Source organism: Jaculus jaculus, chromosome 1, assembly GCF_020740685.1.
Source record: "Jaculus jaculus isolate mJacJac1 chromosome 1, mJacJac1.mat.Y.cur, whole genome shotgun sequence".
Lineage (NCBI taxonomy): Eukaryota > Metazoa > Chordata > Mammalia > Rodentia > Dipodidae > Jaculus > Jaculus jaculus.
The window spans coordinates 14,387,925-14,415,602 of NC_059102.1; the positions used below are offsets into that span (position 1 = coordinate 14,387,925).

At 48.9% G+C, this 27,678-nt stretch overlaps 1 protein-coding gene across 2 annotated transcripts in view; it reads left to right on the forward strand.

Moving 5' to 3' along the window:
* Rgs10 (regulator of G protein signaling 10) overlaps positions 1–27,678 on the forward strand; it is a 50,586-nt gene that overhangs the window by 13,381 nt on the left and 9,527 nt on the right. For both annotated transcript variants that reach the window (XM_004659293.2, XM_045131769.1), the window contains exons 2-4: positions 10,409–10,527; positions 12,087–12,173; positions 24,431–24,574. In XM_004659293.2, coding sequence (XP_004659350.1) covers positions 10,409–10,527; positions 12,087–12,173; positions 24,431–24,574 — 350 coding nt within the window. The remainder of the gene's footprint in view (positions 1–10,408; positions 10,528–12,086; positions 12,174–24,430; positions 24,575–27,678) is intronic.

Below are 27,678 nucleotides of genomic sequence, written 5' to 3' on the forward strand. Positions count from 1 at the left end.
GGTTCGATTCCCCAGTATCAATGTAAGCTAGATGTACAAGGTAGCACTTGTGTCTGGAGTTTGTTTGTGGTGGCTGGTGCACCTGGCATGCCCTTCTCTCTCTATGTGCCTCTTTCTCTCAAATAAATAAATAAAATTGAAAATAACAACAACAACAAAAAAAGAGAACCAAGATAGTTTAGGAATCCCTTACTTAGCATGCATCAGAAAATACAGGAAGTTTCCTTGGTGGAAGTGCCTGAGGCACAGAAGTGCCCTAGCTTGTGTGATCTCGGTGCAGTCCCAAGTAGAGTGGACTGCTGCTCAGGCCCACTGGAGTTAGGAGGGAAGACTTGGGAAGGAGACCCTGTGTGGTTTCAGTGTGTCCTCCAAAGTGCACGTGTTGATGTTTACGTGAGGTATTAGGAAGGTGGAAACTTGTTCCAAATATGCTCTCTGGAGCTGTGCTCTTGGGGGCTGGTGGTGGTGCTGATTAGCACCAGATAATAGCCTCAGGGTGGAGACCCTAGGACTAAAGCCTGGTGGCTTTGTAAAAAAAGAGACAGAGACCAGTAGACACACAAGTGTTCCCTTGCTTCTTACCGTGTGACACTCCTGTACCACCTCAGGACTCTGCCAGAAAGGAGATAGCACCAGATGTGACCCCTTGACCACCAACCTTCAGAATGGTGAGCCAAAAGCAACCTCTTTTCTTTTTAAAAATATTTTATTTTTAGCTGGGCATGGTGGCACATGCCTTTAATCCCAGCACTCAGGAGGCAGAGGTAGGAGGATCGCTGTAAGTTCGAGGCCACCCTGAGACTACATAATGAATTCCAGGCCAGCCTAAGCTAGAGCGAGACCCTACCTCGAAAAACCAAAAAAAAAACCCACTATTTTTATTTATTTGAGAGAGAGAAAAAGGTGAAGGGGGGATGTGGAGAATGGACATGCCAGGGCTTCTAGTCACTGCAAACAAATTCCAGATGCATGCACCACCTTGTGCATCTGGCTTACATCGGTCCTGGGGATTTGAACCGAGGTCCTTTGGCTTTGCAGGCAAGCGCCTTAACCTACAAGCCATCTGTCCAGCCCAACCTCTTCTCTTTATAAAGTAGCCTGTCCCAGGCATGCCATTGGCGTCATGGAGAACAGATGCAGCTAAATGTCATGAAGTGAGTGGTGTTCCGAGTTGCTGCTGCTGGAAGATCTTGTCATCATAACTGGAAGGATTTAAATGGCAGAGGTGGGGGTGGGGTGCAAAAAGCCTTAATCAGACTTGAAAGTCAGGTTAGACCTGGGTGGCATGGGACTTGCCACCGCACTGGGAGGCTGCGGCAGGAGAATCAAAAGCTCAAGGATTGACGGACATGGTGGCGCATACCTTTAATCCCAGTGCTCAGGAGGCTGAGGTAGGATAGCTGTGAGTGTGAGGCCAACCTGAGACTACATAGTGAGTTCCAAGTCAGCCTGAACTGGAGTGAGACTCTACCTTAAAAACAAACAAACAAAAAAAGCTCAAGGCCTGTTTGGGCTACAGAGTGAGTTCAAGACCAGCCTGGATAACTTAGGCCTTGTCTCCAAATAAGGGCTAGGGACATTGTTCAGTGGTAGAGTGCTTACCTAGCCTGTGCAAGGCCCTTGTTTGCTTCCCAGCACTGAAAAGCGACAGCAACAACAGTGAAAAACTTAGAAGTTGGGGCTGGAGAGATGGCCTAGCGGCTAAGCGCTTGCCTATGAAGCCTAAGGACCCCGGTTCGAGGCTTAATTCCCCAGGACCTACGTAAGCCAGATGCACAAGGGGGCGCATGCATCTGGAGTTCGTTTTCAGTGGCTGGAGGCCCTGGTGCACCCATTCTCCCCCTCTCTCTCTTCTTCTGTCTGTTGCTCTCAAATAAATAAATAAATAAAAATAAACAAGGGGGAGGGAGGGTATTACCATGGGGCATTTTTTTTTTTATAATCATGGAAGTTGTTAATAAAAATTTGGAAGAAAAAAAACTAAAACAAATATAAAAAATGAATAAATTAACAACAGTTGCAACAACAAAAAAGTTAATCTAAAGTCTTGGAAAAATCCAAACCAATATTTCTGAGGAAAATGCACACACACGTAATTGACACACATAATGGGGACCTGGGAGAAGAGCCCCACGGGCAGGAAGCAGAGGCTATGATAACTCACTTGCCTTGAAGCATGAGAACCTATTAAAAAAAAAAAAAGCAGGGTGTGATGGTGTGCATTGTAATGCCAGGACTGGGGCACCCGAGACAGGAATGTGTCATTGGCCAGCCAATCTGGCCTAGTTGGCAGTTTCAGACTCATGGAGAGAATTTGGCTCAGGATGGCACCTGAGAAATGATACCCAAAGTTGTCCTCCAGCCTTCAGCTGCACACACATGCATGTGCTCCTGTGTGCACACCCATGTGTACACACGCACACAAAGAAAGGAGTCCGATAGGTAAATTACAGAGATGGAAGAGAGGCAAGAAGGAGCTTCTCTCCTTCAGGAATACCAGTCAGAAAACCAGTAACCTCTGCTATTGGCAGTAGATTTTTTTTTTTCTTTCTTGAGGTAGGGTCTCGCTATAGCTCAGGCTGACATGGAATTCACTATGTAGTCCCAGGGTGGCCTTGAACTCACAGCAATCCTCCTACCTCTGCCTCCAAGTACTGGGATTAAAGGCGTGAGCCACCACACCTGGCTGAGGGTAGCCTTTTAAGGAGCCCCTGAAAATTTTGCATGGTGCTATAATCATGTCATTGCCAGTATCTAATGCAAGGGAGATGGGAGCCCAGCAGAGAATGGAATAAAGAGTCATCCATATTCTGTGTTCCTAGGCACCCTGGAGTCCTGGAGAGGTAGTCTTGATGGGAACACTTAATTCTGACGCAAAGGAAGCCATACTGATTCCTTCCAGGCATTTCTTAGTTGGATCACCTTGGTCAGTTATTTTTGTAATGCACATCTTTTATTTATTTATTTAATTTATTTTTAGAAACACAGAGAGGGAGAGAGAGAGATAGAGAGTGAGTCTGAATGGGCACGCCAGGGCCTCCAGCCACTGCAAACTAACGCCAGATGCATGTGCCACCATGTGCACCTGGCTTATGTGGGACCTGGAGAATCGAACCTTGGTCCTTAAGCTTCGCAGGCATGTGCCTTAACTGCTAAGCCATCTCTCCAGCCCTGATCAATCATTTTTGTTTCATGGTCGATAAAATAAGGGTAGTCGTCTCAATGAGTGGATCTTGAGTTACAGAGCTTGTTTTGTTTAAGCGAAGGCTTCAGTGGAATGCTAGCATGCAGATGTGGTTAACATAAGCAGTTACATTACTGACATAAGGGGGTGCGCTGCAGCCACCCAGCAGTGTGGGGGGGGGGGAGGAGGGGTTCAGTGCTCTAAAGTCTCCTAACACTGTTGGCAAGAATGACAATCCACCTTGTGCATTCATTGGCCAGAGAGCATGGCAGCGAAAACCTTCACAGGATTGGTTGGTGACCGAAAAGAATGCCAAGGGTTTTGGCATCTTTTCAGACCATAGTTGAGAACTTACGGCAAAGCAGTTCTGCAATGGCAGAGAGCTTGCGGCCGCCCTGGCTTGTTCATGGGACAGAGCCCTTGTGTCTTGACGTTTATTTACTCAAGAGGGAATTGTACACGGTCCAGCTGAGATCCTGGGCAGGGACGGAAGGGTAAGTCAGAGGGATGCTTGCCAGAATGAGCCTTGTTGCAGGAATTTCTTTTTTTAAAAAAATTTTTGTTTATTTTTATTTATTTATTTGAGAATTTCAGACAGAGAAAGAGGTAGATAGAGAGATAGATAGAGAGAGAGAGAGAGAGAGAGAGAGAGAGAATGGGTGCACCAGAGCCTCCAGCCACTGCAAACGAACTACAGACGCGTGCGCCCCCTTGTGCATCTGGCCAACACGGGTCCTGGGAAATTGAGCCTCAAACCGGGGTCCTTAGGCTTCACAGGCAAGCGCTTCACTGCTAAGCCATCTCTCCAGCCCTCTTGTAATGATTTCTGCATTTGATGTGTGGGGACAGACTGCAAGTTCAGGAGCTTACCCCTCCAGGATTGACAGAATCGGGAACTAATTTCCTACTGTGGTCCGGAGAGCTTTGGATACACACCATCAGGGTCACTGGCAACGGGCTTGGTGGGTTGGCTTTCTGAGGAGAGAAATGGTGTCACCCCAAAGAATTCTCTCACGTATGTACCTTGGTAGTGCCCATTAGTGACAGCCTGTCCCTGCTCGGTTCTGTTTTTTATTTTTATTTTTTGGTTTTTTGAGGTAGGGTGTCGCTCTAGCCCAGGCTGACCTGGAATTCACTATGTAGTGTCAGGGTGGCCTCGAACTCATGGCGATCCTCCTACCTCTGCCTCCCGAGTGCTGGGATTAAAGGTTTGTACCACCACACCCGACAATGTTCTGTTCTGTTTTATTAAGGTGCCTGGAGGTGGAGTTTCAGTGGATTAAGAGGTGAAGGGGTGAGGGTAGGTGTGGTGTAAACGTGTTATCACAGCACTGGGAAGCTGAGGCTGGAGGACTGTGAGTTGCAAGACAGCCTGGGTAGCATAAGGAGGACCCTGGCTCAAAACAAAACAAAACAGGTTAAGATAGGCATTTTTTGCCTACCAATTAGACGTCAGAGATCACAGAAGCTGTTACTGTTTTTTTTTTTTTTTTAACTTGAGGAGGAGGATACAGGAAGTTGTCTCAAATAAAAATTAATTAATTAATTAAAAATAATAAATAGAGATGTGGTTGTGAGTTAACGTAATGATGTCTGTTGCAGTCAGGTTCTCATTGCTGGCAGAAATCACCCAACCAAGAGCAGCCTGTGGGAAAAAGGGTTTATTTTGGCTTACGGACTTGTGTGGAAGTTCCGTGATGGCAGGGGCAAACGATGGCATGAGCAGAGGGTGGACATCACCTCCTGGCCAACATCAGATGGACAATAACAGCAGGAGAGTTTGACAAACACCGGCAAGGGGAAATTGCCTGTGACACTCATAAGCCGGCTCCCAACAATACACGGCCTCCAGCCTAAATCAAACCACCACAGTGTCCTACCGCTGATAAACCAAATTAGCATAAACTGGGTGGCTGAAAGGAACAGAAATATTCTCGCTCACAGTTCTGGAGGCCAGAAGTCCACAGTCAAGGTGCTGACAGTCACCCTGGAGGCGCTGGGAGTCTTTGGTATGTCTTGGCTTCTATCAACCTAACTCTTACAGCGTCTGCTGGTGTCACTAAGTGCACTGGGTTCACATCTTGGTGAGTCCAAAGCCCGAACAAGCACAGCCAAGAGAAAGAGTGAGGACAGATGGGTTGCCTGCAGCAGGCAAGGCAGACCTAAAACCATTTCCAAGCGATGTCTCCTGAGAACAAAGGCAGCATGGAGATTTACATTTTTTTCCTGTTATTTTTATCTATTTATTTGAGAGCACCAGACAGAGAGAGAAAAAGGCACATAGACAGAGAGAGAGAATGGGTGCATCAGGGCCTCCAGCCACTGCAAACGAGTTCCAGATGCATGCGCCCCCTTGTGCATCTGGTTTACGTGGGTACTGGGGAATCGAGCCTTAGGGTCCTTAGGCTTCATAGGCAAGTACTTAACCACTAAGCCATCTCTCCAGCCCCAGCATGGAGATTTTATACAAGAAGCTTGAGTAGATTTGTGTAGGGATGGGACCATTTCTAAGCATGCTCAGTTAGCCATTCCTTTCTGGAGCTTGCCCAGTTTAAAGGTAGTAATTTTTTTTTTGAGGTAGGGTCTCACTTTAGTCCAGGCTGACCTGAAATTCACTATGTAGTCTCAGGGTGGCTCGAATTCACCTAGTGTCAGGATTAAAGACCTGTACCATCACACCTGGCTTGTTTTGTTTTTCTTTTAATATTTATTTATTTGGGAGAGAGAAGGAGGGAACAGGGAACAGGGCCTCCAGCTGCTGTAATCAAACTCCAGATGCATGCACCACCTTGTGCATCTGGCTTACATGGGTGTGGGGAATTGAACCTGGGTCCTTTGGCTTCACAGGCAAATGGCTTAATTGCTAAGCCAGCTCTCTAGCCCCAAGAAGCTGTTACTGTTAAGTTCAGTATATCCTTTCCTTCGCTCCATCCCTCTCTCCTTTCTCTCCCTCTCTTTCCCCTGCTGTCCTCCTCCTCCTCTTTCTTCTTCCTCTCTCTCTCTCCCTCTCTCTCTCTCTCTCTGAATGTTCCAGAGTATACTTGTGTGTATAGAGGCCAGAGGACTACTTCAAATGTTGTTTCATTTTGTTGTTGTTGTTGTTTTTTGTTTTTCGAGGTAGGGTTTCATGCTAGGCCAGGCTGACCTGGAATTCACTGTAATCTCATGGTGTGCTTGAACTCTTGGCGATCCTCCTACCTCTGCCTCCCAAGTGCTGGGATTAAAGGCGTGCACCACCACACCCGGCTGTTTCTTTTTTGAGACAGGGTCTCACTGGCCTGGAACTCACCAAGTAGGCAAGACAGGCTGTCAGAGGGGCTCCAGAGATCTGCTTGTCTCCACCTTCCCAGCGCTGGATTACAGTGTGCACCACCACAGCCAGCTATTTTTTAACACAGGTTCTGGGGGTTTAATTCAGGTCCTCATGCTTGCAAGATAAGCACATTACCCACTGAACCATCTCCCCAGCCCAAATCCAATATATTCTGATATGAGTTTTCTTCTACAACAGTTTTAGCTGCATAGTTCCCTGGCTGTTTTCAGTGATTAATAGCTATATGCTTTGTTCCATTAATGTTTTAAAAGTGATTTGCTTTGTCGATTAATTAATTAAAACTTTTCTTCAAGATTCAAAACTTCTCTATGAAAACATGTCTCCAACTTTGGTGCGAGGGAAGTCAATGAAGAAAAAAGTACTAGCTATAAAAATAAAATAGTTCCTTCAGTAGATCATTCTTTCCAGGAAGAGGCAAAAGGCACTAACAGAACATGCTCTGGGTCCTGAGACACTTCCTTGTTCTTCTCCCCTCCCCCGCCAGCTAGGGTCTCACTCTAGCCCAGGCTGACCAGAAACTCACAGTGACCCTTCTACCTCTGCCTCCAGAGTGCTGGGACTAAAGACATGGGCCAACAAGACCAGCTACTTACTTTTTTTTTTTTTAATTATTTATTTATTTATTTGAGAGCGACAGACACAGAGAGAAAGACAGATAGAGGGAGAGAGAGAGAATGGGCATGCCAGGGCTTCCAGCCTCTGCAAACGAACTCCAGACGCGTGCGCCCCCTTGTGCATCTGGCTAACGTGGGACCTGGGGAACCAAGCCTCGAACCGGGGTCCTTAGGCTTCACAGGCAAGCGCTTAACCGCTAAGCCATCTCTCCAGCCCCCAGCTACTTACTTTTTAGGTGCTGGCTGTGCAAGTGTGCATGACCTGAGTTTGTAATCTATGGTGAGAAGAGAGGTTGAAACAGGAGAATTTTCTAGAAGCTTGCAAGCCAACTGAACAGAGTGATGAACAACAGTGAGAATAAGAGAGCCGGCCTCAACACAACTGGAAGGTGAAGACCAACACCTGAAATTACTGTCTGGCCCACACATGTGTGCTTTGGCACGCGTGCACTTGCACTCACACGTATGAACGTGCACATACAACACACGCACCAAAAAAAAAAAAAAATCAAAGTAATGCATAAACCTCCAAGATGAGCCAAATAGTGAAGCTTAACTGAAGACTTGGTAATTACAGTGAGATCGCCAGCCACACTGGTAGTCCAGACAAAAGGAAAAGTCAGAAATACTGATCCTGTCTTTGTTTAAAATGTTGACGTTTCTCCCTCACGGAACCTGGGGCTTTTTGTGCATTCTAGGCAAAAGCTACCACTGAGCTGCAGCCCAGCCCCCTCATGGATGTTTTCTATGTTAGTGTTAACATTTGTAAAAATAGTACATGAAAATATTTATCTTTTTCTCTGTACTTTTCGTGTGTGTTTATGTGTGTGTGGAGGCGCACATGTGCCTGTGAATGTGCATGAAGAGGCCGTATAACCCCGAATGCTGCTCCTCAGCTACTGTCTACCTCTTGGGAGACAAGGTCTCTCATTAGCTTAGAACTCCCCAAGTAGGCTAGCCTGGCTAGCCAGCAAGTCCCAGAAATCCTCTTATATCTACCTATCCATCACTGGGATTACAAGCACATGCCTCATGCCTTTGTGTTTGTTTCGTTTTTTTTTTGTTTTTTTTTTTTTTTTTTTGTTGTTGTTGTTGTTGTTGTGTTTTGTTTTTTGAAGGAGAGTCTTACTGACCTGAAATTCACCATGTTTTCTCAGGCTGCCCTCAAACTCATGGTGATCCTCCTACTTCTGCCTCCCAAGTGCTGGGATAAAAGGCATGCCCCACCACACTTAGCTCTTTTTATTTTATTTTATTTTATTTTATTTTATTTTATTTTATTTTATTTTATTTTATTTTATTTTATTTATTAGAGAGAAAGACCATATATATATATATATATATATATATATATATACAGAGAGAGAGAGAGAGAGAGAGAGAGAAAGAAAGAATGGGCATGCCAGAGCTTCTAGCCACTGCAAACCAACTCCAGATTTATGTGCCCCTTGGTACATCTGGCTTATGTGGGTACTGGGGAATTTGACCTGGGTCCTTATTCTTTGTAGGCAAGTGCCTAAACTGCTAAGCTCTCTCTCCAGCCCTTACCCCCTCCTTTTTTTTTTTTTTTTTTTTTTGTCAAGGTAGGGTCTCACTCTAGCTCAGACTGACCTAGAATTCTCTATGTAGTCTCAGGGTAGCCTCAAACTCAAGGCAATCTGCCCACCTTTGCCTTCTAAGTGCTGGGATTAAAGACGTGCACCACTATGCCCAGCCCCCCCCCCCCTTTTTTTTTGTTTTTTTTTTTTTGAGGTAGGATCTCACTCTAGCCCTGGCTAACCTGGAATTCACTATGTAGTCTCAGGGTGACGTCGAATTTATGGTGATCCTCCTACCTCTGCCTCTCAAGTGCCCCACCCCCCTTTTTTTAACATGAGTTTCTTGGGTTTTTTTTTGGTTTTTGGTTTTTCGAGGTAGGGTCTCACTCTAGCTCAGGCTGACCTGGAATTCACTATGGAGTCTCAGGGTGGCCTCAAACTCACAGTGATCCTCCTACCTCTGCCTCCCAAGTGCTGGGATTAAAGGCGTGTGTTTCCACATCCGGCTTAACATGAGTTTCTAACTTCAGTCCTCTTGCTTGCAAGGCAGGCACTCCAGCCCAAGACATGGTACCTGAATATCTTGGTACCGCCTTTTGGCTTCCTCACCCTACTCCATACTTTTCTTTGTGTCCTAGGCAGCAAGTGAACAGGGATTGGAAAATACACAGGATAAAGATACAGAGGAGCTTTCAGCCAGCCAGTGGTTCAACACAACATCATAAATTTGTGAAAAAAAGGGGAGAGGACAGTGTTGCTGCTCAGTCAAGGATCCTTGGGAAGAAGGTTGGAGAGCGACTCAAGGGCCAGTGCACACATTGGGTGAGGGACATATCAGGAATGGCGCGTGTGGGCTGGAGAGATGGCTTAGCAGATAAGGCCAAAGACCCATGTTCCACTCTCCAGATCCCACATAAGCCAGATGCACAAAAGTGAGGCGAGTGCAAGTTCGCACATGGCCACTAGGTGGCGCAAGTGCCTAGAGTTCAATTGCAGTGGCTGAGGCTCTGGTGTGCCAATTCTTTCTCTCAAAATATATATACAATACAAAAAAGCAATGGCAAGTTCCTTCATCACTCTCAGCCTCAGTATTTCTGTCTGTCTAGTGGAGGAATAGTAACTTCCCATTTCTTTAGAATGAGTCTGCTGTGCTGGGCACCTCTAAGAGCCTGGCATGCCATTTATTTATTTATTTTTTCTTCTAAATTGTTATTAACAACTTCCTTAATTATAAAAAATACCCCATGGTAAATATCCTCCCCCCCCCACTTTCCCCTTTGAAATTCCATTCTCTGTCATATCCCTCCCCATCTCAATCAGTCTCTCTTTTATTCTGATGTCATGATCTTTTCCTCCTCTTATGAGGGTCTTGTGTAGGTAGTGTCAGGCACTGTGAGGCCATGGATATCCAGGCCATTTTGTGTCTGGAGGGAGCATGTTGTATGGAGTCCTGCCCTTCCTTTGGCTCTTACATTCTTTCTGCCACCTCTTCCGCATTAGACCCTGAACCTTGGAAGGTGTGATCGAGATACTGCAATACTGAGCACTGCGGTCATTTCTTTCCATCACCATGATACCTTCTGAGTCATCCGAAGGTCATATGGCCGCTTAACATGGGTTCTCCACGATGGTGGAGTAGTTAACGATTGTCCCACCCAGAGTCCCCGTACCCTTGTCTGCAGACAACGCAGAGGACGGAGTCCTCTGGCTGTGACACAGTCTGGGCCTTGTTCTGCAGACATCCGCGACAGCGATGGTAGTTCGAGCAGCAGTCCCCAGAGCGTCAAGAGCACCACCAAGTGGGCGGCCTCCCTGGAGAGTCTTCTGGAAGACCCCGAAGGCGTGAAGAGATTTCGGGTTTGCCTTTTCTCATTGTTCGTCAACACCGATGCGGAGGGAGGAGGAGTTCAGATGTGCGCGCTGGGGAGGGAGGGCCAGGCCGGTCTGTGACTTCTCGTCTGCTGTGAGACCACCTGGGCACGCCTTTCTTTGGTAGCCTTGGACTGGCTCCTCAGGGCATGCACTTTTCATATGGTTAGGTGGGAAGGGGGTGTGGGGGATGGGGACGGGTGCGCCCCAGCGGTGGAGTCTGTGGGTAGAATCCTCAGCCCTGGCAGGGGTGTTGTGGGCCTCCCTTGCACGAAGGTATGTCCTTTCTTCTTCTTTTTTATATTTTATTTATTATTATTATTTTGTATTTTTTACATTTCTATGTATTTGTGAGCAGAGAGAGAGAAGAGAGGCAGATAGAGAGAGAATGGGCACTCCAGGGCCTCTAGCCAGTACAAACGAACTCCAGACGCATATGCCCCTTGTGCATCTGGTTTATGTGAGTCCCGGGGAATCAAACTTGGGTCCTTTGGCTTCATAGGCCAACGCCTTAACCGCTAAGCCATCTCTCTGGCCGCCTTCTTCTCCTCCTCCTCCCCCTCCTCCTTCTCTTCCTCCTTCTTCTATTTTATGTATTTATTTGCAAGGAGAGAGAAAGAGAGAATAAGAATGGGTGCACTAGGGCCTCTAGCCACTGCAAACCAACTCCAGATGCATGCATCCCTTTTTGTGTATCTGGCTTTACACATGGGCACTGGGGAACTAAACCTAGGTCTTTAGGCATTGCAGGCAGACACCTCAACAGCTGAGCCATCTCTCCAGCCAGGTATGTCCTTTCTACTCTCACACTCTGGATGCATTGTTGCTGGCTGAACAGGAGGAGGCTGGACTGAATGAAGCTGGGGAAGGAACCTTCAAGAAAGGGAGGGCTGATGGGTGAAATAACTTTTTCCACCAGCAGAACCTCCATCCCGAGATGCCAGTTAGAGGACCACACGTGAATTGCAACATTGAGCTTCAGTCACCTGTGTCTACATGTGGGCCAGGGTGCTGCCGTACCCCAAGGGGTCCTCAGGGAAGGAGTGACAGGCTGTGCCACTGTGAACTTTGTCTAGATGTCTGTCCACAGCAGCAGAGCCTCCTGTGGCCTAACTCCCCACCAGCGACCTAGGAAAGCACGCCTCCAACTTAAAATGGTTTCCATCATGGCATTTTGGACATGCCTAATATGTTTTCTTTTCTTTTGTTTAAAAAAAAATGGGCCTGGTTTTGGAGGAATGAACTTTGTTTAAACAGTGTCTAGAAGGAACTAATATGTCTTCCACTTTAATTTACTTTTTGGTAATTTATTGTCAGCTTAGAAATGTGAGTGGATTCCTGCTTCATTTTTTATTCTTCTTACAACGTCAAAACCATTAGGGTGAAATGCATATGAAATTTTGTCTTTAACGTTAGACAAGCTATTTGCTCATCAGGGTGGAGTTTTCAGAGGATAATGAAACCAGGCAAAGTCAATCTTTGAAAGTAAATTCATCTTGTTCTTTAAAAGTTGAATACTATATGATTTTTCTCCTTTTTATCCATAGGAATTTTTGAAAAAGGAATTCAGTGAAGAAAACGTTTTATTTTGGCTAGCATGTGAGGACTTTAAGAAAATGCAAGATAAGAAGCAGGTATTTCTTCTTTGTTTTTCTTTTCCTATTTCCCCCCATTTCTGTGTCACTAAGGAGGACCTTGAACTTCTGATTCCTCCACGTCCCAAGTGCTAGGATTATAAGCACATACTACCACTCCTGGCTTAGGTAGTGCTGGGCTCGGGCCTGGGACTTCTTTATGCAAGGCAAGTACTCCGCTTGCTGAGCTACAACCCGAGCTCTTTCCCTCTTCTTACCTAGTTGCCGTTGTCTCCACCATAGATTTGGAAATTGCCTAAACAATCCTGATCCATATGGGATTCAGGGGGAGATTAAGCTTCCCATTAGGTATCTTGTGTTGCTCCAATATGAATATATATATATATTATATATATATATTTTGAGGTATGGTCTTGCTGTAGCCCAGGCTGACCTGGAATTCACTATGTAGTCTTAGGCTGGCCTCAAATTCACACTGATCCTCTTGCTTTGGCCTCCTGAGTCCTGGGATTAAAGATGTGCCCCACTGCACCCAGCTTGAATAAATTTTTTTAAACATTACTTATTTGTGATGGTGGGGAGTAGAAATGGGCGTACCAGGACAAACTCTGTATGAATGCTCCATTTTGTGCTCCTGGCTTAGAGTAAGCACCCTTAACCCGAGACACCTCGCCAGCCCAAAATATGAATAATTTTAAAAAGACCAAGTTAATGGTTTCTAAATGGATCTGTTCAGATGAGCCAATAAAGTAAAAAATAATGATTTATATCATTTTCTATTGTTTACAGTTTGTCACTGTGTAGGAGCTTTTTCTTCATGAATAAGTCAGGAGGGCATCTCCCTGGGGTCAGACATGTTGGTGTTTTCAGACATGGTCAAGTGACCAGCAGTTGTGGTTATGAAAGCATACCGTTCATCAGGTGGACTAGCAGTCAATGCATCTTTGTAAGCTCTGGCTGGTTGGTGGGCTTTCTGAACAAAGCTTTTTTTTGGGGGGGTTGAGGTAGGGTCTCCCTCTAGCTCATGTTGACCCGGAATTCACTATGGAGTCTCAGGGTGGCCTCGAACTCACAGCAGTCCTCCTACCTCTGCCTCCCGAGTGCTGGGATTAAAGGCGTGTGCCACCACACCCAGCTTTTTAAAAAAATTATTTTAACACTTTATTTATTTATCTACTTATTCGTTCATTCATTTGAGAGAGAGAGAGAGAGAATGGGCATTCCAGAGCCTCCAGCCACTGCACGTGAACTCTAGACACATGTGCCCCCTTGTGCATTGTGGGTACCGGGAAATTGAACCCGGGTCCTTAGGCTTCGCAGGCAAGCACCTTAACCACTAGTCCATCTCTCCCACCTTCCTTTTGCTTCTTTATTTGTTGCTGTGTGTGCATGTGTGATATGGCATGTGGGTGTGTGTGTGTGGTGTATGCACATGTATGTACTCTTGCAGTGCCCATTATTCTCCTGCGGTGGAGTCCTATAGTGGCCACAGTGAACGTTGGTGTCTCTCTCTCTTCTGCCTGGTCTTGTTCTGAGCCAGAGTCTCTCTGTTTTGCTGTTTCCAGAGCTTGTGGGGGCTCTGACGATCCTCAGGTCTCTGCTCCCCCGCAGGACTGGGCTCACAGGCATGCGTGGCCATGCCCAGTTGTTTACGTGGGATCTGCAGATATGAACTCAGGCCCTCTCGCCATCTCTCCAGCCAGACTTTTCTTTTTCTTTGTGTGTGCATAGTGCATCGTATGTGTGGTATGGGGTGGTGTGTGGTGTATGCACGCGAATGTGCTGATGCATAGGTGCCCCACGTGCTTGCCTGTGGCAGCCAGATGTGAACATCAGGTGTTTCCCTCCACCACCCATCTGTTTTTCTTTTCTTTCCTTCTTTCTTTCTTTTTCTTTCCTCAATTTTTATTAACATTTTCCATTATAATAAATATCCCATGGCTTGCTTTTTAAAATTTTTTTTTTAAAGATTTTGTTTTTATTTATTTATTTATTAGAGACAGAGAGTAGAGAGAGAGTGAGAATGGGCACGCCAGGACCTCTAGCCACTGCAAACAAACTCTAGATGCATGCGCCACCATGTGCATCTGTCTTACATGGGACTTGGGGGATCAAACCAGGGTCCTTAGGCTTCACAGGCATGTGCCTTAACTGCTAAGCCATCCCTCCAGCCCTCTTTCTTTTTCTTTCTTTTTTTTGTTTTGCAGGGGAGGAGGGTGTTTGGAGCTCACGCTGACCTGGAATTCATTATGTATGTAGTCCCAAGGTGGCCTCTAACTCACTCACTGCCTCCCGAGTGCTGGGGTTAAAGGCGTGCTCCACCATGCCCGGCTACCCATCTGTTTTTCTTTGTGATGGAGTTTCTTACTGATTCCTGAACCCGCCTTTTGTGAGCTCCTGTGATACCTCTGCTCCCCGCAGGCCCAGGGGGTGTCTCAGGGTTCCTCAGACCCTCATGCTTATACACCTCATTTCTGAGCCATCTCTCTAGCCCAATTTCTGACTTTTCTCCTGGGAGTTATATGTCCTTTCCAGAGGTGGCCTTTAGTCCCTGGCCCTGGATTTTCCAACACTGAAGGTTGGATGTGATGGAAGTAGATGGGATCATGGAGGAGGCCTTGGCCTGGGTGAGTTATGATATGCACGCTTGCATCTTTGTAAGAGGCAGCCAGCTAAATGTCTACAAGTCCTGTGAAGGCGTGAGCGAGGCCTCTGGGACGAGGCTGCAGGGAGCAGTGGGGACTGGGGCCAGCAGACCTCTGTCCTGCCTCCTCCAGCGTGCATGCTGCTTGTTGGGGAAGTGGGGGGCTGGCCTTCTCTTGTGTTGTGCCTGTCTCCACCAGCTCTCTGCTCGGGAAGCTCCTGGTCTTAGCTTGCCTTCTTCCAAGGTGTCGTCTCTCCTACTTCTCCTCTCAGTCCAGATGTTTATTTGTTGCTGCTGTTGTTATGATTTGTAACACTGGGAATTGAGCTTAAAGGGCGACTCATGCTGGGACGGCACTTACCACTGAGCTACATTTCCAGCACGTCTAATTTTTTCACTTTGTTTTGGTTTGCGGTGCGGCCGGCCTCCGGGTGAGCACGTCACTCCATGCCAGGCTGCTGAGCGCGGGTCTGCCTTGTCCTTTGAAGGTTGGGGGTGGGAAGGACCCACTGTGTGGCATCGACAGGAAGTTGAGGGCCCTCTGCAACATCGCAGGGCTCTGAGGTCACCCCGATGTTCCCCTGCACAGCTGCTTGGCATGTATGGGTTGAGTCGAAGTCACTGAGTCTTTGTGGAGCGTCTGCTCAGTGTCGGGCCTTGTGAAACGTCCTGGAGACACCACAGAAACACACCAGATGAGTGTACAGGGAGCAGAGCGCTGCCGGTGATGAATGGAGAGAGGGGAAGTGCAGAGGGTCTTTGGGAGGCTGGGCAGTGTGGTGGCATCAGGGACCCTCCCTGAAGTGCGTTGTTGCCTGAGAGCTGCTGTGGGGGCTGGAGACCGGACCAGTGGTCGTGGGAACAGGGATAGCAGCCTACGGGAAGACGGGCCTGCTAACAAGATGGGGGGGGGGGGGGAAGGTCCTGTTTGTACGGGGTGGGGGTGGGGCGGGGGCTATTCTGTCGTATTTGAGGTTGGGAGCGGGTATGAACGCACCTAGCAATGTTGAGTGCCATGGCAAGAGGAGCCTTCGTGCCAGGGGCCTGGAAAGGCCTTATTTAGGACTTTAATCCTGGGTGTGTCATGGGAGGCACTGCCGGGTCCACATTCTAAAGAGAGCTTCTAGAACCTGGCAACCCTTCTCAACCACATTTCCCAACACCTGTCCCGGGACTTCTGGAAGTCTTGGGTCCTTAAGTCAGGAATGTACCTAGCAATCGTTTTGGTCGAACGAATGCCACCCTCACCTATCCGCTGCCTGGGTCTCAGCCTTGGCCATGGCATTGAAGACACTGCTGCCATCCACAGCTGCCGAGGTGGGGCCTTAGAGGCCAGGAGCAGCGCACCCAAGGCCAGCATGTGCCGTACCAGCGTGCAGAGCCAGCCTCTGGCCCGGGGCCCGGTCTCTCAAGGCCCCTGCAGCAGAGAGGTGAGCCAGGCAATTGGCTCTGAGTTTCCAGAAGTGGGGAGGGGAGGCAGGCACTGCAGCAGTCGCCTAACCGAATTGCACAATCACATGGATCACATCTGCCCCAGAGGGAGCCGTGGGAGGGCTTATCTCGGTCTGCAGTCAACAGAGGCAGCTGTGGGGTTGATGAAAATCTCACTTCTGCCTCTGCTATTTTTAAGGAGAACTTCGCTGCGTTTGTTTTTCATTCCTTCACTTGAGTTATCCCACACTCGTTGACGTGGAGCGTCCTGTATAACTTACTGACTTGTCTTCTGTCGTCTTTCCGTCTGTCGTGTTGCTCCGTGAGTCCAGGCGTCCGTCTCTGTCTGCCGTACCCACGGTGCCTGAGTGTCTAGACGTGTGCTGCTCCGTCCTCCGTGTGGGACGAAGGTGCTCCTCTGCCCAGTCTGGGCTCTCACTTTGCCCCTTCCTTGCCTTTCTTGGATTGGAGACAGCACCTTGTCCTTGAACTCTTGGGCTCAAGTGATCTTCCTGCCTCAGCCTCTCAGTTAGCTGAGATTACAGGCACCTGCCACTGGACCAGCTCTGGGCTCTTTTTCAGTGATGGTCCTGCCCACCCTCCCCCAACTGAGCTCTTGAGTTTATTTTTCCCTCCTTCCTTCTCATCTCCTTGGCTTTAGGTTCCTGTCTTCTTTTGATGATTCCAACTCTATCTCCAGATGTTTTTTTTTTTTTTGGTCTTCTCTAGACATGGGTCCTCCAGCTCCTTCTGACTGGCCATGGCCTGACATGTTCATAAATTGGACACACCTCCATTAAGCTGGGTTGGTGGAGTTTGCTAAGCATGTGCACCTGGCACTTTACCTAGTCCCCTGTATTCAGCTTGCCCTCTTCCTGCCCGCCTGGAGCTTTACTCAGCCAATTTCTTTTCTTTTTTTTTTTTCTGAGGTAGGTTCTTGCTCTAGCCTGGGCTGACCTGGAATTCACTATGGAGTCTCAGGGTGGCCTTGACTCTCGGCAATCCTCCTACCTCTGCCTCCCGAGTGCTGGGACTAAAGGCGTGTGCCATCGCGCCCGGCCTCAGTTAACTTCTGTAGAAAAGAAAACTCCAGGGGCTGGCACTGTGGGTGAACTGATGGCTGCACAAGCATGAAACCCTGAGTTTGAGTCCCCAGGGCCACGTAAAAGCTGAACGTGGTGTGTATCTGTAACTGCAGAGATAGGATCCTTAGGGCTGGCTATTCTTAGCCAGATTGGTTAGCTCTAGGTTTGATGAGAGACCTTGTCTCAGAAATATGGTGGAGAGCAATTGATGAAGATCTCAACATTAACCTCGGGCCTGCACACATACATGTGCTTGTATACCTGCACACATGTGTGCTGATATCCATACAAACCCACATGCATGCATGCACAAACCATATACACATATACATGCCGAAAAACCATCCAGTCTTCTGGAGGTACAGTAGGGAGGTCACCCAGCTGCTTAGAGGTGGGGTGGGGGCTGAGGGGCTGGGACTGACAGCTTCCTTCTGCCAACCCGCATCCCTTCACCTGGCTGCCCCTGCTCTTTCTGGAGCAGTCTCTCGGTGACTTGCAGGTGCTTGGTCCGTTCCTCTCGCTCTGGGGCCTCCCTTGCCCTCCTTCAACTACTTTCCATTTCCTGAGCCAGTTCTCAGAAAAAAAACAAAAGTCTCTTCTGCCATTTAAACCCACTGCCCCATTCTCTTTCTGGAATGGATCCACATGAAGTTGGTGGCTTGATCCTTTTCCTCTTTGGACCTCTCTCCTGGGGTCTCTCCCGAGGTGGGATGGAGAAGAGTGGGCTGATGGACTCTGGAGTTAGGCCAGCCGAGCTGTGGGGTAGACAGGATGTGGGCCATCTGCGGAGGTGTTACAGGAGCTTGTGGTTTCCAGCTTCCTGCAGGAGAGGCCACAGGACTGCTGGCCAGGAGGGGACCTGTCTTTTGTTTGCTGAGAAGTTTGAGTGTCTCTGGGGCTCCCTGCCCACGTTGCTAGAGATCAGTTGGCACATGGGGCTTTGGCTAGGGAGAGAGTGTTAGGCCAGACTCTTGGCGGAGCTCATAGTTACAGCAACCAGACACTCTGGAAAACTCTAGACTTTAGAGAGGAGGAAGGCGGAGGGGCAGGAGATGGCACAAGTTATAGAAAGAGGGCTGGCGAGATGACTTAGCAGTTAAGGTGTTTGCCTGCGAAGCCTAAGGACCCTGGTTCAATTCTCCAGGACCCACATAAGCCAGATGCACAAGGGGGTGCATGCATCTGGAGTTCGTTTGCAGTGGCTAGAGGTCCTGGGGGGGCCATTCTCTCCCTGACCCTCTCTGTCTCTAATAAGTAAATAAAAATTAAATGTTTTAATAAAAAAAAAGTTATAGAAAGAAGGAGGTGAAGGGTTCTGAGGAATTTGGCTCAGTTGGTAAAGTGCTTGCTGCGCAAACATGAGGAACTGCGTTTGGATCCCCAGTACCCTGTAAAAGCCAGGTACTAGGCTGAGGAAATGGCGCAGTGGTTAAAGGTACTTCCTTGCAAAGCCTGCTGGCTGGGTTCAATTCCCCAGTCCCCACGTAAAGCCAGACACACATAGTAGCGCATGCACCCGGGGTTTTTGTAGAGGCAAGAGACCCTGGTGTAGCCATTACCCCCATAAAGAAAGAAATAAACATATTTACAGAAAAGTTAAAAAGCCAGCCGGGTGTGGTGGCACGTGCCTTCAATCCCAGCACTTGGGAGGCAGAGATAGGAGGACCTCTGTGAGTTTGAGGCCACCCTGTGATGACCTGGTGAATTCCAGGTCAAACAGAGAAACAAACAAACAAAATTTTTAAAGCCAGTCATGACAGTATACATCTATTATCCCTGCACTGGCGATGTGAAGACAGGAGACTCCCTGGAGCTTGCTGGCTAGCTAGTCTGGTGTAATTGGTGAGCTTCAGGTTCAGATCTTGTCTCCAAAAATAAGGTGGAGGAGTAGAGGAATGGCTTAGTGGTTAAGGTGCTTGCCTGCAAAGCCCAAGGACTCAGGTTTGATTCCCTGGGACCCATGTAAGCCAGATGCCCAAGGGGGCACATGCATCTGAAGTTTGTTTGCAGTGGCTGGAGGCCCTGGTGCACCATTCTCTCTCTCGCTCTCTTTCAAATAAATAAATAAAAATGTTTTTAAAAAATAAGGTGGAAAGCAGCTGGCATTGCCTCTGGTCTCCGCATACATGCACAAACACATGTATACACACACACACACACACACACACACACCACGCCTACAAGAAAAGGCTACAGGAAGTGCTGGGGACTGCTGAGAGGGCTGGGCCCTACTGGCAAGGGAGGAGGAGGAAGGTGTGTAGGGCTGGAGACAGACGAGCATCCCCAAGAGGGACTTAAGAACATGGGGTTGCCAGGGAGCTCAGGGGACATGCAGGCAGGGTGGGTCTGAGCCCGCTGATGGGTGGAGGAGAGAGTGGGTGGGAGAAAGGAGGTGGGGAGGCTGCTCACTGGGGTTGGGGAGTCACGGCTTCTCCGGAAGAGCCCGGTCAAGGATGCTTTCTGAAGGCGAGAGAAGAGGCAGCAGAGCGTCCTCCTGAGTGCTGAAGGGGATTCTGGGATTGAGAACGAAGCGAATTTGCATCTCTTGAAGTCACACTTTGGGGGCGAGGGGGTTCAGGGCTGACTTCCCACCCAGCATTGTCAGGTCTGGAGGAGAAGTCCAGACTCTCTACGCCGCGACACGAGTCTCAGTCCAGCGGGTGTCTGGAGGGAGCTCGCTGGGGTGCAGGTGCATCTTCCTGAGCACAGTGGCTTCAGGCAGCGTTCTTTTCCAGAACCTTCTGGGCTGGGTCAGAGCCTCGGCGCGTTTGTTCTCCTCAGGGAGGGAAGGCCTGTGGTGGAGGTGGTAGCTGGCTAGTCTGTTAGCACTCTCACAGGCCCAGAATTGAGCCCCCCAAGAAACCGCTCTGTTCCTGCCCCGCCGGCAGCTGGAACAGGGTTAACAAGAGCTCTGGGGTGAGGGGTGCGGGGGAAACTACCAAAATAGCTCAAGTGACTGGTTCTCTTTTGTTCACTGTTCTCGGCCTGGACAGCCGGCCTTCCCGTGACTGGCTTGTGGTTAGTCGGCAGTCTTAGGTTTTCTTTCCCCTTTTGGTCACACTTCCTATCCCAGTGCAGATAATCCCCGCTGCCCAGCCATTCCCCGGCACCCACTGAGTCAGCCCAGAGACCTCAACCCTGCTCTCCCCCCCCCCCACACGGGCAGCTGGCGCGGGGAGAGCGGGGCTGCGGGCCCTTGGGCACACCTGCAACCCTGGCACCTGCTTTCTCGCTCCTGTCCTCTTGGAGTTGCAGACAGCTCTTGGAAGATACCCCAAGTTTACGGGGGCCTGGCATGCACATGCGTGTGTACGTGCCTGTGTGTGGATGGTCTAGGGGAGGGGAGGGCTGCAGACCTTTGCGTGAAGTTTGCTCATCTGACAGGCTGAAATTCTACTTTGATGAAGCAGTTCTCCAACAGGAAGTGGTTTTCCAAAAATGTTCCCTCCTGACAGAATGGGGACGGTGTTCGGACAGTCTCTGGGCTCTGTGGAGAGGGTGGGTCTTTGGATTGCATGCAGTCCCAAACTGCTGCTCCCCTGGGCCTGGTGATGGACCCCAGGCCTGTCCTTGGAGCAGTCATATTTATCTGAAGAGGTTCCTGTGCCTTTGAGTTTGACGTTAATCAATTATTCATGTAGATGGTCAAGAAAGAACAGACACTAGGTTTTGGATGTCGACCCCTACCTTGGCAGTGGCCAGGCTTACAGCCAGACCTCAGCCTCATGGGGTCTTTTGTCATTTAATTTCTGGAACCCCAAACCTCCTTGTACTCTCCTCTCCTCTCCTTCTTTTTTTTTTTTTTTAAATTTTTAAAGAAACTATTTGTTTATTTGAGAGAGAGAGATAGAGGCAAATAGAGGGAGAGAGAATGGGCACACCAAGGCCTTCAGCCTCTGCAAATGAACTCTAGGCTCATGCGCCACTTTGTGCATCTGGCTTACGTGGGTCCTGGGGAATTGAACCTAGGTCCTTTGGCTTTACAGGCAAGTGCCTTAACCACTAAGCCATCTCTCCAGCCCTCCTCTGTTTTCAAGCACTACTTAATGAAACCTCCTGGTGGTTTCCATAAGACTGGAAGATTTTTCAGAGCCTGAGGTTCCCTAGCCAAGCTCTGCAGCCTACTCAGAGGCAAGAGGGGCTCTCTGGGAAGAAAGGTGGTTTGTCAGGCCTCTCTGCCTCCCTTCCTCCATCCCAAACCACAGCTGTGTACTGTATGTTAGAGGCATTTCTCCATTTCTTTGCTTGGAAAACTTAAGTGGTGCTTACAGTCTGTGCCTGAAACCCAAGGTTCAGCCATCTACTGCAGATGAAACAGGAACATAGGAAGTCTCCTACCTCCCGGGAAGGGCGCTCATGGGGAAGTTCTGGTGGAGGGTATCAAGTCTGAAGCCCTGCCATGAGGTAGGGTGCTTTGAAGACAGAGTATTTGCTGCAGAGATCAGGGAGCGTCACCACCTGGCAGCGGGTTTCTGTGCCATGGCATTACAGATGGGTGAGCCTATAGTCAGCCTGTCTCCAGGGTGCCCAGCGCAGGCAGCAGTAGCCACCTAGGAGCCGTGCTTCCCAGCAAAGCCACAGCGGAGACCTAGGTGGGCACGAGTCTGCTTTGAGTTGCTTGATCTTATTGTCCATGAAGTGAAGGGAAAATACCCTGCCCTGGAGGTTGACAAGGAGCCCACCCTGGAGAGCTGTGCTGCCCAGGCTGGGGAATCAGGAGAATTGAAGTTTGGAGTCAGACAGTCCTGATGTCACCTGTCCTGGCCCCTGTCCTCACCAGGAAAGTGAAGTTAACAAGGAAATGGCCAGGAGGCGGGGGAAGAGATATGTCTAATGTGTGTCTGCAGCACAGATTTACTCCTCACAGGTCCATGAAAAAATTTTTAACTTCTTTATTAGTTTATTTATGTGAGAGATCAAAACACAGACAGAGAGAGGGGAGAGAGAATGGGCACCCCAGAGTCTCCAGCCACTGCAAGTGAACTCTAGACTCATGTGCCACTTTGTGCATCTGGCTTATGTGGGTTCTGGGGAATCCACCTGGGTCCTTAGGCTTCACAGGCTAGCACCTTAACCACTAAGAAATCCCTCTAGCCGCAGAGGTCCATCTTTTTTTTTTTTTTTTTTTTCCTTCAAAGTAGGGTCTTTCTCTAGCCCAGGCTGACCTGGAATTCACCTTGTAGTCTCAGGATGGCATTGAACTCATGGCAGTCCTCCTACTTCTGCATCCCAAGTGCTAGGATTAAAGATGTGTGCCACCACACCTGGCTCTACAGGTCCAGTTTGAAACCTATCCTTTCCTGTTGCTTTTTTTTTTTTTTTTAATGTATTAGAGAGAGAGAGTGTGTGTGTGTGTGTGAGAGAGAGAGAGAGAGAGAGAGAGAGAGAGGGAGAGAGAGAGAATGGTACACCAGGGCTCTAGCCACTTCAAACAAACTCCAGATCCATGCACCACTATGTGCATCTGGCTTACGTGGGTTCTGGGAAATCAATCCTGGGTCCTTAGGCTTCACAGGCAAGTGCCTTAACCACTAGGCACTCTCCAGTGCTCCTTTTGCTTTTTAAATTATTTTTATTTTTATTTACTTATTTGGGGGAGAGAGAGAGACAGAGAGAGGGAGAGTGAAGAAGAGAGAGAGGGAATGGGCACACCAGGGCATCCACCTGGAGAGTTGAACCAGGATCCTTTTAACCACTAAGCCATCTCCCTAGCCCTGAATATTTCTTTTAACAAGCAACAGGAGGGACTGGAGAAGTGGCTTAGCAGTTAAGGCACTTGCTTGCAAAGCCAAATGATGCAGGTTCAATTCTCCAGGACCCACGTAAGCCAGATGCACAAGGTAGTGCATGCATCTAGAGTTCATTTGCAGTGGCTGGAGGCCCTGGTGTGCCCATTCTCTCTCTGTCTCTCTCTCAAATAAATAAATAATGTTTAAAGTTGAAAAAAATAGAAATATTTTGTTTATTTCTGAGGAAAGGGAGAGAGAGAGAATGAGTATGGGCATACCAGGGCCTCTTGCTGCTGCAAGTGACCTCCAGATGTATGCGCCACTTCGTGCATCTGGATTTACATGATTGCTAGGAAATCAAACCTGGACCTGCAGGCTTTGCAAGCAAGCGCCTTTAACTGCTGAGCCATCTCCCCAGCCCTGCTTTTCCCCATTCTAAGTGACACACGCTGCCGGATGCTTACTTTGTAACGACTCATGGCCACAGGCGCTGGCGGGAGTGCATTGTGCATGGTGTCACCGGGCTTCATTTACTCTGGTGAAGCCGTTTGCCACTGCTCAGTGGCAGTGAGTGTGTGCACGGAGTTGGGCAGTCATCACCGCCTTCTGGTTCCAGAACATTGTCATCACTCCAAAGGAAATCTCTGGCTCCTCGGGGCTGGTGAGATGGCTCAGTGGGCCAGGCACTGGCTGCGTAAGCACGAAGACCGCGTTTGGATCCCCAGCGCCTGCATTAAATGCTGGGTGTCATGACACGTGCCTGTAATGCGAGCTCTGGGAGATGGAGATGAAATCCCTGGCCCTCAGGAATTGGTGGGTTCAGGGTTCAGCGAGAGACCTTGTCTCAAAGGAGAGAGACTTTGGAAGACAGAGTCTCCACACACACACACACACACACACACAAAGTAAAGGAAAAACCCTGAGCCAGTCAAGACTTCATTCCCATTCCTTCTTTCCACCAGCTTCTGGTGGTGCTCACTAATCTTCCTGTCATATGGATTTGTGTATTCTGGATATTTCCCAAGAATGAAATCATGTAGAATGTGGCCTCTTGTGTTCTGCTTTCCTTTGCTTAACATATGGTTCCAGGGATCATTCCTTCTTATGACTAAATAGCATTTCCACAAGTCTTCAATTTGCAGAGCTCACAGGATGGTCCTGAGTCATACGCAGTGTTCTCTCTGGGCCTGGACTCTTTCTCATTGTTCCTGAATAATCAATGTGGCAATTTCAGTGCAGGAGACCTGGCCATGGATGCGCTAGTGGGTAGGGAGTAGGCCAGGCTGCCAGCATCCCTTGAAGGCTCTGGAGGCAGCGAGGGCTGCAGGCTAACAAGAGGGTGGAGCTTGGCTCTGGCCAGGAAGGAGAGCGCTGGCAGATAACAGACGGCAGCCCTGTCTCCTCCAGATGCAGGAAAAGGCCCAGGAGATCTACATGACCTTCCTGTCCAATAAGGCTTCATCCCAAGTCAATGTGGAGGGGCAGTCTCGGCTCAGTGAGAAGATCCTAGAAGAACCACACCCTCTGATGTTCCAAAAACTCCAGGACCAGGTAACTTGACTTCCCTGCCTGCACTTTGATTTGAAAGCCTATGTTCATTCCAGGCCCGGGTGAATTCTTCAGTGAGATGTCAAATTCCATGGAAAATTCCCTCATCTGGCTGGGCAGGTGGAACATACCAAGGGGCCCTGGATGGTGAAAGTATGGACAGGAATTCCAGACCCGGGTTTGGCCCATGTGGACCCTTGTTTCAGCACACTGTTTGAATCAACAGAGCCCTTGGCCTTCCTGGGATGGGAAGTGAGGCTGGGGCTGTTTTGAGGCATCAGTATTAAAGAAACAACACGTGACAATTGCTAGAGATAGTGACAAACTGAAGAAAAAAAAATCTGGAAGCAACTGCAGCTACTTATAGTGCTAGGGACCCCAAGGCTATTTTTGTACAAATGCCCAAACACCTCCCTTCTGCTAGGGCCAGCCCCGTGCTGGTCTAGTTTATAATGGGGTCCCTGAGTCATAATGACAAAGGAAACACAGCTCTGTGTTCCACTTATATCAGGAAAAGGTAGGTTTAAAGAAATGGTCCCGTAAGGGGTAAACCTGAAGTTTTCTGGCAGGTATTCTTGTGAGGAACATAAAATGTCAGTAGACAAGAGAGGCGAGATTTTTTTTTTTTAAATTTATTTGAGAGCAACAGACACAGAGAGAAAGACAGATAGAGGAAGAGAGAGAGAGAATGGGCGCACCAGGGCTTCCAGCCACTGCAAACGAACTCCAGACGCGTGCGCCCCCTTGTGCATCTGGCTAACGTGGGACCTGGGGAGCCGAGCCTCGAACCGGGGTCCTTAAGCTTCACAGGCAAGCGCTTAACCGCTAAGCCATCTCTCCAGCCCAAGAGAGGCGAGATTTAAGACCCGAGTTTATAAGCGTGATTGTTCGTGTCCCCTGCTCTGCTTATGGGATGTTCCATCCATGCTGTGGACGAGGTCACCCTGCTGTGGAGAACCAACCATGAGTGGCTTTCTCCACTCACATGGGAAGGGTGGCCGGGCTGCCCGGGGAGCCCACAGTGCAGAGGCAACACTGGCAACTGCTGGAAACTGGCAGAGAATGGTCTTCTGTTGACAAAGGAGAATGTCAGCGTCCACAGGGATTCTGAATCAAATGTGGATGTTGAAGGAGCTCTGGGTCATCTGGGAGACTTACTGAGGGCCTCCTGGTGGCATGGGTTTGAGCCAGCGAAAGAGTGTGGTGGGTATATATTGTGGGGAGAGCAACACGTGACTGTAGCCATATGGGAATATCTAGCCTCTCCTGGGTCTCAGGATCCTCTAAAAGCTCCTTTGGACACCTTGATTCAGGGTTGACGTGGTCATTGGAAGGAATGTCACACACACACACCCCAATAGACTCAGGTGTTTTATAGAAGCTTGTAACTTGGGTCTCCAGCCACGTGGCTGGAGGAGATGTCACTGGGAGTGGATCCTGGGGTCTGAGCTCTGATGGGGTTCCCCCCCGCACCTTGCTGCTTGCTGGTTGGATCTATAGGCTAAAATAAATCCCGTTCCTCCCGTAAACTGTCTGGTTGGATGTTCATCCCCACATCGTGGAACTGTCCGCTCCGGTTGAGAACCGGGGTGCACAGTGGGTTCTGAATATTCACTGTGAAGATTCCTGCTGTTGTGGAGCTGGCCTGGGACCACCACTTTGCTTGGTGTGGACTATCTCATCCACTCTCCAGCGAGAGTTCTTATTCCTGTTTTGCTGATGACAAAAGCCAGGCTCAGGGTGATGCGGTGGCTTGTTTGTTAAAGCCACTCAGGTAGAAGATGCTGGAGGCTGGATTTGCTCTTGTCCACCTGCCTCCAGAGACTATGATCCCACCCCTGTCCTCAACCTTCCCAGTCTTTGCCTGTCTCCCAGATCAGGGGCATCTGGTGCTGCTTCTCAGAGGCCCGTGACATGCTTGGGGCAGAGGGAGCAGAGGAGATGTGGGAATCTGAGTCATCATCCTTCCCAGGGGGGAGTGAGAAGTGAGGGGCTGCTAGGACTCCGTGTGGCAGCATGCACACAGGTTGCCAAAGATGCCCACAAGGCACCAGAATGGAGTCAGCCACCGTGACCCACACATAGACCTGGGGATTGTTGGGGGCTGGCTGGCAAAAACAGGAAGAGACATATGACAGAGAGGGTGATTTCTTTTTGAGCACCACTTGTTTTGAGAAAGTCTTGTGTAACCTAGGCTGACTTTTAACTTACAATGTAGGTAAGGCTGGCCTTGAACTCCTGATCCTTAGGAGGACGGGAACACTTTCCTCCTGAGTGCTAGGATTACAGGTATGCACCACCATGCCTAGCTAAGTTACAGTATAGATATATGAATGAATGTTGTGGGTGTCTGGATGTATACATGTTCATGAGCTCACATATGTGTGTGTGTGTGTGAGGAGGTCAACCTCAGGTGTCTTTCCTCAGTTGCTCTTTACTTTAACTTTTGGGTCTCTCACAGCATCTGGAGCTCACTGATTCACCTATAGCCAACCTATCCAGCAAGGCCCAGGGATTCTCCTGTCTCTGCCTCCCCAGCACTGAGATTATAGGTTTGCACCACTGCACCCAGCTTTTATATGAGTTTGGGGATCTGAACTCCGGTCTTCATGTGTATGTGACAAGTACTTTACCAACTGAACCATCTCCCCAGCCCCCCAGAAGTTTGAAAATAACTTTTATCTACCTAATTATAAGAGACACTGGGAGCCGGGCGTGGTGGCGCACGCCTTTAATCCCAGCACTCGGGAGGCAGAGGTAGGAGGATCGCAGTGAGTTCAAGGCCACCCTGAGACTACATGGTGAATTCCAGGTCAGCCTGGGCTAGAGTGAAACGCTATCACAGAAAAAGAACGAAAGCAAACAAAAGACATTGGAGAGCCAGGTGTGGTGGTGCATGCCTTTAGTCCCAGCTCCTGGGGGGCTGGAGTAGATGTGCTATGAGTTCAAAGCCAGTCTGGGGCTACAGAGTGAATTCCTGGTCAACCTGGGCTAGAGTGAGACCCTGCCTTGGGGTTGGGGTAGGGGGGTGGAGATATTGGGAAGCCAAAATATATCGAAAGCAGCAAGCTTCACATTTTTACCTAGAGATAGCCACTAAATAACAC